The sequence below is a fragment of the Bombina bombina genome, chromosome 6 (genome assembly GCF_027579735.1).
Source record: "Bombina bombina isolate aBomBom1 chromosome 6, aBomBom1.pri, whole genome shotgun sequence".
NCBI classification, from domain to species: domain Eukaryota; kingdom Metazoa; phylum Chordata; class Amphibia; order Anura; family Bombinatoridae; genus Bombina; species Bombina bombina.
In genome coordinates, this window is record NC_069504.1 from 349,108,442 (window position 1) to 349,122,168 (window position 13,727).

General features: G+C 37.3%; 1 protein-coding gene across 1 annotated transcript; it reads right to left on the reverse strand.

Annotated features, from left to right (window-relative positions):
* Positions 1 to 554: 554 nt before the first annotated feature.
* LOC128662944 (uncharacterized) lies at positions 555 to 10,164 on the reverse strand. The gene is made up of 4 exons (XM_053717003.1): positions 3,978 to 10,164; positions 3,491 to 3,603; positions 2,611 to 2,717; positions 555 to 1,762 (listed from the first exon to the last, which is right to left on the reverse strand). The coding sequence occupies exon 1, from the start codon at positions 7,679 to 7,681 to the stop codon at positions 6,680 to 6,682; it is 1,002 nt and encodes a 333-aa protein (XP_053572978.1). The 5' UTR covers positions 7,682 to 10,164; the 3' UTR covers positions 555 to 1,762; positions 2,611 to 2,717; positions 3,491 to 3,603; positions 3,978 to 6,679.
* Positions 10,165 to 13,727: the final 3,563 nt, after the last annotated feature.

A 13,727-nucleotide genomic window follows, 5' to 3' on the forward strand; every position in this document is an offset into this window, starting at 1 on the left:
TCCAGCACCAAGAGAAGCGGCCTCAAAACACCGAACTCCTGTATCCATTTGTAGATTCACCTGAAACCACAAACATTTGTTTCTTCTTTTGAACACTTTTTGGTTTATATTCCAGACTTCAGAACTTAACGGTCATGTTTTGTGTTTTTCACAGAAAGGACACTTATGTTTTTTAATCACTGTTTGTAACATACAGTTACTCATAGACCACGATTTTTTCATTTTTTATTTCTAAGCGTTACTTATGTTTTTTGTCTTATTAGCTTTTTTTTTCCCCAGGGATTCACTTTTTGTACACAGAAAGCATATAATATATTTTTCTTTTGCTAATGCGGATTGACATTTTGCACAAAATTATCTATCCCCATTTTGGTTTTTATATTACGTTATTTATTGTTATATATTTTATATTTTTCCTATACTATCCATAGGCGCATCTTATCTATATTTTACACCTCGGTGTAAAATATAAATCCTGTCCACTTATCTCCCTCCTTTGATGGAGCTTTTTAATGATTCAGTGCAGACTCTTAAAGGGACAGTATACTATAATATTTGGTTCACTTAATGTGTTTACAATTCTTTATTATTTAATCAGCAGCAGAGTATATAATGTATGAAATTAAATTGTTCCTGTTTGTATATGAATTATTATTTTGAAGTCACAACAAAATAAAATGTTTTTAGCTTGTAGATCAAACCTGATCTCCTAACTTTATCACATTGTTTACATATACATACTTCTTATATCTGCAAACCAATAAACCAAATAAAATGTACATTGTATTACCTTATATATTGTATGCCCCACTGGGAGTGTAATATCTTATAATGACTGTGTTTACACAGCTTTGCCTTAAGGCCAAAAACATGATTAGGTGGAGATACCATAGGAAAAATAAACTATTTTAAATTCAAAATTAAGGGTAACGGAAATACGTGTAAACAATTGTTTACACTCTAGCAGGTAAATAGGATAATTGTGAGAAATTATATTTTGAAATATCTGAGTTAACTGTCCCTTCAAATCACTCCACTAGAGTAAAAAGTCATCAATATGGCATACAATAACTATCTCTGTCTAAATGTTAAAATAAATTTAGCTATCATGTTTTCTTTAAAGATAATTTAATCTACCTAGGTTACCTTGCAAATAATGATACCATAATAACAAGCTATATTTCTTTTAAGAATATGTTAAACTTTTAAAAGAAAATTATAGATATTAGAATGTGGATATAAAATTAAACTACACGGTCACTTTAATCTAACAAGTTCACCCTACACATTTCTTAAGTGACATAACCAAAAAGTTGTTATGTAGACTTTATACTGCATAGCCTCTTCATTAACATTTTATGATTTGTACATCTCTAAATCACACATCCAAAAATTAGATGGTTGTATCTAACTCCACCTTTAACTTTTGTAATGATACAAGACTTTAACACTCATTATCTGCTTGAGCTGTGTTAATATTTAAAAAAAAAAAAAATGTGCAACTGTATTATATTTAATATAAGGCATGTGCTTGTAAAATAGATACTTTAACAACCAATCATGGGACTAATCTTTTCTTTGCATGTCCTAATATTAGAAGGATGTATTTGTTATTATCTTACTTGGATAAAGAATGAAAAAAATATATATATATTTTTTTTTAAATAAATAAGATTATATAGTATGTAAAGATATTTATAAAAAAAAATTAGATTCTAACAATAAATCAAAATTCTTTTGGGAATTCAGCAAAAATGAAAATCTGTAAGAAAAAAAAAAGAAAAATATTAGAATCTGAAATCAATTGTTATTTCATAAACACATGACTAAAAAAATATTCTGTAAGTATAATAATTGTAAAGTCATCTTCTGTCTATGCTCTAACATGTATTGTTTGTTTTGATATTAAAGCCAGGTTCAGACTGCATATCTAAAATAAATATATATATATATATATATATATATATATATATATATATATATATATATATATATATACATACACATATACACACACATCATTTTAAATGAATCGCATTAAACTGTCTAATCAAGAGTTGACTTGCATATTAACATTTAAAATTTGACAAAATAATGCCTAATATCCTATTTTGTTAAAAAAAAATCCTAATTATTCAATTGTCCGAGGGATGTAATATTTCATGTTCCTTCAAAAACTTTCATGAATGTAATATTTCATGTTCCTTCAAAAACTAATATACCTAAATGTCAATTATAAAATATATCCCTTCATCTGTATGATTGATCACAATCTGAGTCCTCTCTAGCACAAAGTAGGGGGAATGTATATTAAATAAATGTCTTCAAAAATAGGATGTGGTGAAAATTGTCAGATACATTCAACATATTATGAACTAGGTTCACACTATTCCTCCTATGATTCTTACCAATAGCATGCATTGTACAAACTAACCTGGGTGTATGATCTTTAAAAGTTGATTCTATTCAAAATATCAGTTTATCTTAATTATGTGTCATATTCATCACTTTCCAAATAGAGGATTGTGAAATACCATCTAAAAGAAATCCGGAAACATAAGTGTTTCCTATAGGATGTATGTCTTGTTCCAGACAATTGTGTCCACTTACCATGTGAACGTGTTTTTGTATCAAAGTCAGCACAGTTGAAAGACAATGCCACAGACATGATCACATTGGTATTCTTCACTTTCAGTCTGTAGATGAAGTTAATCTCACTAATGGAAAATAAAGTGTAAATCAAATCTCTAATAAAATAGTACATAGTTCTGCATCCCTCCCGTAACACTACCTATTTCCTAAAATGTTTATAGCAATAGCTTACTAAGCGTATGTAGCCTCTTGTGTTCTAACAATACATTGTGAAGGAGAGTCTCATATATTGTCCATACTTAAAGGGACATTAAACCCAAAATATATCTTTCATTATTCAGATAGAGAATGCAAATTTAAAAATGTTTCAAATTTACTTCAATTATCAAATTTGCTTCCTTCTCATGTTATTCTTTGCTGAAGTGATACGTAGGTAGCGTGCACATGCCTGAAGCACTACATGACAGGAAATAGTGCTGCCACCTAGTGCTCATGCTAATGTATAACATTGTTGCAAAATTGCTGACATAGTGCTGCAGACACATGCACACTTCTGAATTTATATCCTTGCTTTTCAACAAAGGATAAAAAGAAAACTAAGCAAATTTGATAACAGAAGTAAATTGGAAAGTTGTTTAAAATTATGTGCTCTATCTAAATTCTGAAAGAAAAAATTTGGGTTTTATGTCCCTTTAACCTCTGATGTCTGACTTTGTCAATTCTAATGTGCTTCAGAGTATCCCTTTATCTGCTATTTGTGGCATTTATCCCTTTCAGAATATCTAAAATCTAATAATGTCTAAACTAAATACATGTAAACTAATTGTATGCCATATGATGGATCATTGGGCAACCCCCCCCCCCCCCCCATCTCGGTTCATACATTGTATACACTCACCATGTGAACTTGTCTTTGTATGGTTTTCGAAGTCAGCACAGTTGAAAGACAATGCCACATACATGAACACATAGGTATTCTTCACTTTCAGTCTGTAGATTAAGTCAATCTCCCTAATGGAAAATAAAGTGTAAATCAAATCTCTAATAAAATGGTACATAGTTCTGCATCCCTCCCCTAACGCTATTTCCTAATGTTTATAGCAATAGCTTACTAAGCGTATGTAGCCTCTTGTGTTATAACAATACATTGTGAAGCAGAGTCACATACAGTACATTGTCCAAACTTAACCTCTGATGTATGACTTTTTCAATTCTAATGTGCTTCAGAGTATCCCTTTATCTACTATCTGTGGCATTCATCCCTTTCAGAATATCTAAAATCAATGTCTAAACTAAATACATGTAAACTAATTGTATGCCATATGATGGATCATTGGGCAAAATCTCCCCCCTCCCGTCTCTATCCATACATTGTGTATACTCACCATCTGATGTTGTCTTTAAAAATCAGGTGACAAAATCATTACAGGAGCCAATGCCAGAATCATATGATGTATAAATTACCTATGATAATAAAGTATATTTTAGATTTTGCTATAATCATTTCTTGAACAATCCTAACATGTTCACACAATTCTACTTTCATTTTACTCAGTCGCACATATTCTCACTGCTCCTTTATAACGTATAGTATTTACTGTCTGAAATTACTCTGAGGTCCCTTTTGCTTGTTTCTCTAATCCTGAGGGAGATGACCCTTTCCTCCCATGATATCAGAGATTATTTCAGTCAAGCCGGGTCCAAACAAGGTCTTCACCTTGTAAGGAATCACTAGAAGTTTAGACTTAGATGACACATCCGCAGACCAAGGTTTTAACCATAAGGCTCTGCGAGCTAAGACGGCAAAGCCTGAAATCTTTGCTCCCAACTTGATAACCTGTAGGGAAGCATCAGTAATAAAGGAATTAGCCAACTTAAGGGCTTTTATCCTATCCTGAATCTCATCAAGGGGAGTGTCTGTCCTAATAGCATCAGACAACGCATCAAACCAAAATGCCGCCGCACTAGCTCCTTCCACCTTGGGGACAGTTTGCCAAGCTTCCTTGACAGAGTCGGCTATGGGAAACATCTTTTTAAATATAGGAGATGTAGAAGAAGGGATACCCGGACTCTCCCACTCCTTAGCAATGATCTCAGAAGCTCGGTCTGGTAACGGAAAAACCTCTATTGAGGAAGGTACCTCAAAATATTTGTTTAGCTTACTGGATTTCTTAGGATTAACAACGACCGTGGAGTCACTGTCGTCCAATGTAGCCAAAACTTCCTTAACAGACGGAGGTGTTCGAGCTTAAACCTGAAAGATACCACTTCAGTATCAGCAAGAGGAATTACACTGTCAGAATCTGAAATTTCACCTTCAGATGCTACTACAGTATTCTCCTCAGGCTTCTGGGAGGGGACATTCGAAATAGCAACAACTGCGTCAGAAACCTCGCTTACTGAATGTCTGATTTTCCTCTTACGCTTTCCGTGTAACATAGGAAAAGCAGACAACGCACCTGAAACTGCAGAAGACATGAGAGAAGCGATGTCTTGTAAAGAAACTCCAGCAGGAGCTAGAGAGGGGATACAGGGCACTGCATGTGAGGGCGGTAAAATTTGGGACGCTTGAGGAGAAAGCTGCGGCATAAATTGAACATTGTCATTGGATTCCTGAGCAGCATCCTCTTTGTAAAATGTTGGCTCAGAAAAAAAGTCTATCGCTATAGTTTAAAGTTCTCTCAATACATGTGGAAAAGAAAGGGATTAGTGGTTCCACATTGGCATCAAAACATAAAGAACAAGTGACACTTTGTAAGGTCTCTTGGTCCATTCTGACTCACAATGAAACAATTTATCTTTTAATAAAATTCAAGCATACAAAAAACTTTACTGTCCCTTTAAATTTTAAACGGTAATTTTTTTTCCTTTTATTTATATATTAAGTCTAGAGAGGTCAGAAGGCTTAAATAACACTGCAGGGCACCTCTACACCACTTTGCTGAGGTGCCTACCTGACCGTTGAACCCTCTGAGCAGGAGCCATTCCCACACTGTCAGATCCAGAACAAGCAGCAGCTGTAGAAGTCAGTCTCTCTCTAAACACGCATATAAAGTTAGAGATGCGTAATAGAAGAAACAGCAGAAGAACTTCACCTTCCGGTTATCAGGAAGTGAAGGAAAAACAAAATTTATGCTTACCTGATAAATTTATTTCTCTTGTGGTGTATCCAGTCCACGGGTTCATCCATTACTTGTGGGGGATATTCTCCTTCCCAACAGGAAGTTGCAAGAGGACACCCACAGCAGAGTTGTCTATATAGCTCCTTCCTAACTGCCACCCCCAGTCATTCCACTGAAGACAAGCAAGAAAAAAGGAGAAACTATAGGGTGCAGTGGTGACTGTAATTTAAAAATAAAAAAAACACCTGCCTTAAAATGACCGGGCAGGCCGTGGACTGGATACACCACAAGAGAAATAAATTTCAGGTAAGCATACATTTTTTCTCTTGTAAAGGTGTATCCAGTCCACGGGTTCATCCATTACTTGTGGGATACCAATACCAAAGCTTTAGGACACGGATGAAGGGAGGGACAAGGCAGGAACTTAAATGGAAGGCACCACTGCCTGTAAGACCTTTCTCCCAAAAATAGCCTCAGAGGAAGTAAAAGTATCGAATTTGTAGAATTTAGAAAAGGTATGAAGCGAAGACCAAGTCGCCGCCTTACAAATCTGTTCAACAGAGGCCTCATGTTTAAAAGCCCATGTGGAAGCTACTGCTCTAGTAGAATGAGCTGTAATTCGTTCAGGAGGCTGCTGGCCAGCAGTCTCATAAGCTAAGCGGATTAAGCTTCTTAGCCAAAAAGAAAGAGAAGTTGCCGAAGCCTTTTGGCCACTCCTCTGTCCAGAGTAGACAACAAACAATGCAGATGTTTGATGAAAATCCTTCATGGCTTGTAAATAAAACTTTAAAGCACGAACCACATCAAGATTGTGTAATAGATGTTCCTTCTTTGAAGAAGGATTAGGACATAATGAAGGAACAACAATCTCCTGATTGATATTCTTATTAGATAGCACCTTAGGAAGAAACCCAGGTTTGGTACGTAAAACTACCTTATCTCCATGGAAAATCAGATAAGGGGACTCACACTGTAAAGCAGATAACTCCGAAACTCTTCGAGCCGAGGAGATGGCTACTAAAAACAGAACTTTTCCAAGATAAAAGTTTAATATCTATGGAATGCAAAGATTCAAACGGAACCCCTTGAAGAACCTTAAGAACTAAATTTAAACTCCATGGCGGAGCGACAGGTTTAAACACAGGCTTGATTCTAACCAAAGCCTGACAAAACACCTGAACGTCTGGAACCTCAGCCAGACGTTTGTGCAAAAGAATAGACAGAGCAGAAATCTGTCCCTTTAAGGAACTAGCTGACAATCCCTTCTCCAATCCTTCTTGGAGAAAGGATAATATCCTAGGAATCCTGACCTTACTCCATGAGTAACCCTTGGATTCACACCAATGAAGATATTTACACCATATCTTATGATAGATTTTCCTGGTGACAGGCTTTCGATCCTGAATTAAGGTATCAATGACCGACTCGGAAAAACCACGCTTTGATAAAATCAAGCGTTCAATCTCCAAGCAGTCAGACGCAGAGAAATTAGATTTGGATGTTTGAAGGGACCTTGAAGTAGAAGGTCCTGCCTCAGCGGTAGAGTCCATGGTGGAAAGGATGACATGTCCACCAGATCTGCATACCAAGTCCTGCATGGCCACGCAGGAGCTATCAAATTCACCGAAGCTCTCTCCTGCTTGATCTTGGCAATCAGACGAGGGAGCAGAGGAAATGGTGGAAACACATAAGCCAGGCTGAAGGACCAGGGCGCTGCTAGAGCATCTATCAGCGCTGCCTGGGGATCTCTTGACCTGGACCCGTAACAAGGAAGCTTGGCGTTCTGACGAGATGCCATGGGATCCAGTTCTGGTTTGCCCCATAGTTGAATCAGCTGGGCAAATACCTCCAGATGGAGCTCCCATTCCCCCGGATGAAAAGTCTGCCGACTTAGAAAATCCGCCTAACAGTTCTCTACTCCTGGGATATGGATAGCTGAGAGATGGCAAGAGTGAACCTCTGCCCATAGAATTATCTTTGAAACCTCCAACATTGCCAGGGGGCTCCTTGTTCCCCCCTGATGGTTGATTTAGGCTACAGTCGTGATATTTTCTGACTGAAATCTGATGAACCTGACCGCAGCTAGCCGAGGCCAAGCCTGAAGAGCATTGAATATCGCTCTTAGTTCAAGAATGTTTATCGGAAGGAGGGCTTCCTCCTGAGTCCACAAACCCTGAGCCTTCAGGGAGTTCTAGACTGCGCCCCAGCCCAGAAGGCTGGCATCTGTCGTCTCTATAGTACATTATGGCCTGCGGAAACTTATTCCCCTGGACAGATGGACCCGAGATAGCCACCAGAGAAGAGAATCCCTGATCTCTTGATCCAGATTTATCCGAGGAGACAAATCTGTGTAGTCCCCATTCCACTGATTGAGCATGCAAAGTTGCAGTGGTCTGGAGATGTAGGCGGGCAAACGGAACTATGTCCATTGCCGCTACCATTAGGCTGATTACTTCCATACACTGAGCCACTGATGGTCGAGAAATGGAATGAAGAGCACGGCAGGAAGTTAGAAGTTTTGACAACCTGACCTCTGTCAGAAAAAAATTCATTTCTACTAAATCCATCAGAGTTCCTAGGAAGGAAACTCTTGTGAGAGGGGAGAGAGAACTCTTTTCTTCGTTCACCTTCCACCCGTGCCAGAACAATGTCCGTATGAGACTTGGCGATTTGAAAAGTCAACGCCTGTATCAGAATGTCGTCTAGGTAAGGAGCCACCGCTATGCCTTGTGGCCTTAGAGCCGCCAGTAGGGACCCTAGAACCTTCGTAAAGATTCTCGGTGCCGTGGCTAACCCAAAGGGAAGAGCCACAAACTGGTAATGCCTGTCTAGGAAGGTGAACCTGAGGAACTGATGATGATCTCTGTGTATCGGAATGTGGAGATAAGCATCCTTTAAGTCCACGGTAGTCATAAATTGACCCTCCTGGATCATAGGTAGGATGGTTGGAATAGTCTCCATCTTGAAGGATGGGACCCTGAGAAATTTGTTTAGGATCTTGAGATCCAAGATTGGTCTGAAAGTTCCCTCTTTTTTTGGGAACTATAAACAGATTTGAATAGAAACCCTGCCCCTGTTCCTCCCTTGAAACTGGCTGGATCACTCCCATAACCAGTAGGTCTTGAACGCAACGTAAGAATGCCTCTCTCTTTATCTAGTTTGCAGATAATTGTGAGAGATGAAATCTCCCCTTTGGAGATGAAGTTTTGAAGTCCAGAAGATATCCTTGGGAAACAATCTCCAAAGCCCAGGGATCCTGGGCGTCTCTTGCCCAAGCCTGGGCGAAGAGAGAAAGTCTGCCCCCAACTAGATCCGGTCCCGGATCGGGGGCTACTCCTTCATGCTGTCTTAGAGGCAGCAGCAGGTTTTTTTGGCCTGCTTCCCCTTGTTTCAAGCCTGGTTAGGTCTCCAGACTGGTTTGGACTGGGCAAAATTTCCCTCTTGTTTTGCATTAGAGGAAGTTGAAGCTGCGCCACTCTTGAAGTTTCGAAAGGAACGAAAATTAGTCTGTTTGGTCCTTAATTTGATGGACCTATCCTGAGGAAGGGCGTGACCTTTTCCTCCAGTAATATCAGAAATGATCTCCTTCAGTCCAGGCCCGAATAGGGTCTGCCCTTTGAAGGGGATGTTGAGAAGCTTAGACTTTGAAGTAACGTCAGCTGACCAGGATTTAAGCCATAGCGCCCTACGCGCCTGAATGGCAAAACCTGAGTTCTTAGCCGTTAGCTTGGTTAAATGAAAAACGGCGTCAGAAATAAAGGAATTAGCTAATTTAAGAGCTTTAATCCTGTCTAGAATATCATCTAACAGAGTCTCCACCTGTAGAGCCTCCTCAAGAGACTCGAACCAGAAAGCCGCTGCAGCAGTGACTGGGGCAATGCATGCAAGAGGCTGGAGAATAAAACCTTGTTGAATAAAGATTTTCTTAAGGAAACCCTCTAATTTTTTATCCATTGGATCTAGGAAAGCACAACTGTCCTCGGCAGGGATAGTTGTACGCTTAGCTAGGGTAGAGACTGCTCCCTCCACCTTAGTGACCGTCTGCCACGAGTCCCGTGTTGCGGCATCTATGGGAAACATCTTTTTAAAAGCAGGAGGGGGAGAGAACGGTACACCTGGTCTATCCCATTCCTTATAATCTCTGAAAACCTCTTAGGGACTGGAAAAACGTCAGTGTAAACAGGCACTGCAAAGTATTTGTCCATTTTACACAATTTCTCTGGGACTACAATGGGGTCACAGTCATCCAGAGTTGCTAAAACCTCCCTGAGCAACAAGCGGAGGTGTTCAAGCTTAAATTTAAACGCTGTCATTTCAGAGTCAGACTGAAGTAACGCCTTCCCTGAATCAGAAATGTCACCCACAGATAGAAAGAAATTCCTGAGGAGGAAAAAACTTAAGAGGATGCGCTTGGAGCACAGGTTATCAAAGTGGGACCTACCACTTTATGATTGGGTTTGTACCCGTATGCATAAATAAATAAAAAAAAAAAAAAAAAATATTTTTTTATAAACAGCACAGTGTTTGGTATGTGTAAAAAATAATAATGACGAAAATAAATTGTGTGTAAAACAAGTGCTCAGGACAATTTGTGTATAATATTAGTGATACATTGAAATAATCAGATATCACAGATAAACAATGATATTTGTGGCGATTAGTAAAATATATAAAAAAAGTACTTATCAATGTCCCAAAAATTGCTGTGATGTAAAAAATAAGTGTCCAATCCTAATATGTGAACAGTGATGTGTTCAGGTGTTTGGCGTGCTCCTCTTGTGTCCCGCGGTGCGATGGGTCAGGGTGTCTAGAATGGAAGATAAACAAGGGGCGCCAACATAGTGTGAATCGTTCAAACAACAAATATAAAAGTGATGTGCAAAAAACTACTCACAAGGAAAGTGGCACCTTAAATGAATAAGGTGCGATAAAGCAGGCTGACATTCAAATTCCAGCAGTCAGTACGCTGGAGGTCTCACCCAGAGGACCTGTGGAATCCAGATAGGCGTCTAGAAAGTAGCACCCACGTTTTTCAGGGCCAATGGCCGAACCAGGTGAGCTGCAAGCTGATAGGTGTTCTCCTGCTGCACTCACGCCACCGAGACTTTTCTCCAAAAACGACAGTGTCAGTGTATGAAAGGTTCCGTGGTAAAAGTCCTGTTTCAAAAACAAGTGGATCGTGGAAAGAAGCAAAAATACCGGGTCGTGGTATAAAACAAACAGTATTTATTTTGCAACGCGTTTCTCAGTCTATTCCAGACCGTTTCATCAGGCATAATCATAGTTAACAATAGAGATCTATTTAAACCCACAGTGACCCGGAATTGAAACAAAAGGTCAACTCTATTAACAATGTTGCAATTGCAAAAACATTTAACTTTTGATACATTGTATAAATTGGTTTGAACAATTGTGACCACACAGATAACACTTAAATAAAAAGTATATAAAAAACCCTATTCGCAATTACCAAATATATCTGGAAAAAAATAAAATATCTCATAGTAAACTGGACATATATTAACATGTGTGTATATGTATATCTCATCTCCTGGTTGGATTCGAACCCAGGACCTAATGTGTGCTAGGCAATGGAAAAATCAAAAGGATACCTTTATGTCTTGTTTGAATTTCTTGCAAAAAGGATTAGTATTGATACAAAATATATAAATTGATCTACATGTCTCACAATGTCTAGAAGATAATCTTATTTGGTCTTTTTAATAAATGACTCTAATTTTTAAAACCAAACTAAAAGGAATTTTCTTATAAATATAAAACTAAAAAAGAAATGTTCGTGACAAATGCTTACTATAAATAAGTGACATATAAAAATTGTAAAAAATATATATGTATATATATATTTTATTTTATGGCTCCACTGGACTTGAACTTGGGACCTTCTGTATGTTAAGCGAGCATGAAATTGATAAGGCTATCTTGAAGGGCTATTTTTATGTTATATATTGGAGCAGAAATATGTTAGGAATTATGTGATTAATAATATGTATATATATATTTGGGACTCCACTGGACTCGAACTTGGGACCTTTTGTATGTTAGGCGAACAAGAAATTGGTAAAGCTATCTTGAAAGTTTATGTTATATATTGGGGCGGAAATATATTTGGGAATTATGTTATTAATTGTTTCCAATCATATACAACAACCAAATAGACTAAAAAGTGTATCCAGAATGTATATAAACAATTGTAGGTGTATGTATTGATGAATAATCAAACATTCAAAAAGATGAAATGTGCAAAATAGTGTATCGTAGAAAATAATATAAATCAGGTATGTAAAATATAATATAATATGAAACTATATAGGTGCTTGGACTATTAGGTTTAGAACCGGATAGACAAGTGCATACATATACACAACTATGTGGACATGCTCATCATGGGCATATACACATAAATATAAGTGTATGGAAACATAACATATTCTATATGTGTCTAAATTGCATTAATGCAATATATTATTGAAGACTGACAAAGAAGAGAAAAAGAAATAAGAGAGATATAATGTAGTGGTATCAACATATGGTAGTGTTTGTTAATGTATATCAAAAAATATAAGAAAATATGATGTACTAGACCCTAAAAGCTAAATCTCATATTAGATATAAATGTAACCTGTATAAAAGTGATAATTTATGTGAAGGCTGCCAAATCTACATTGGCGTTTAAGCCTAATGGATACAAGGTTTTGAGTTTGTGTATCCAATATGTTTCTAATTGCCTGAGTTTAATCAGACGATCATAATCTGTGGAAGGTGGTACATGATCAATAGGGATAATTTTATAGATATCTGAACTCCCGTCGTGTATCGTTTCACAATGGTTGGGGACACTATGGTTGGTTTTAGTTTTTTTACAATTTTTACAATTTCGATGATGTTCACCCCAACGGGTACGGAGATTTCTAATAGTGCGCCCTACATACTGGACGCCACAAATACAATTAAGGAGATACACTATATATTTAGATTCGCAATTGAGACGATGTGTGATTTGATAAGTTAAACCAGTAATATTGGATTTAAAAGATTTTTGTGAAATTGTAAATTTGCACATGTTGCAACCTCTTTTGCCACATTTAAATGATCCATGGGAAGCTAAAAAGTTTAAAGTTTTGGTTTGTTTATTGGACCGAAATTGGCAATGTTTTACTCTTTTACTGGGGGCTAATTGATTCCTTAAAGTGGGAGCTCGTCTATATACAATTTTGGGTTTTTCACCGACTATATCTTTAAGGAAAGGATCCTTTTGGATAATGTTCCAATGTTTATGTAGTATGTTTCGAATTTTGTAGTGGTTGTTATTGTATTGTGTAATGAAAAGTGGTTCACAAACAACGTTGTTTGTGGATTTCTTTTTGGTTTGATTGTTGGTGCTATTTTGGACTTTTTCAAAGATTAATTCTCTATCTAGATTGCGTGCTTTTTTAAGACATTGATTTAGTAGATCTATAGGATAACCTTTGTCTACAAAGCGTTGGTAAAGAACCTTGCTTTGAATGTCAAAAGATTCTAAATTGGAGCAATTCCTGCGTATTCTCTTAAATTGGCTGTATGGGATGTTTCTTTTCCACCCTATATGGTGGTTACTAGAGAAGTCTAGATAGCTGTTGCTATCGACTTTTTTGAAAAAAGTCTGAGAAATGATGTTACCTTGATTGTCCCAACTTAGTAATAGATCCAAGAATTCTATTGAAGATTTTTGTATATTAGCTGTGAAGGTTAAACCCATCTGATTCTGATTTAAATGTTCTATTAGTGTGTTAGCTAGCTCGTGGCTCCCTCTTAAAATAAAAATCAGGTCATCTATATAGCGGCCATAGTATACCAGGTTCGCCCAAAAGCTTGAGGAATAAATATATCGGTCTTCAAAGATTCCCATAAACAAATTTGCAAAGCTCGGGGCGAACCTGGTACCCATGGCCGTCCCCTTGACCTGTAGAAAAAATCTATCTTGAAAAATAAAATAATTGTGCTTGAGGATGTATT

Bases quoted from the DNA above. Each gene is read 5' to 3' on its own strand.
- LOC128662944 (XM_053717003.1), bottom strand. From the start codon at position 7,681: ATGGGCAGAGGTTCACTCTTGCCATCTCTCAGCTATCCATATCCCAGG.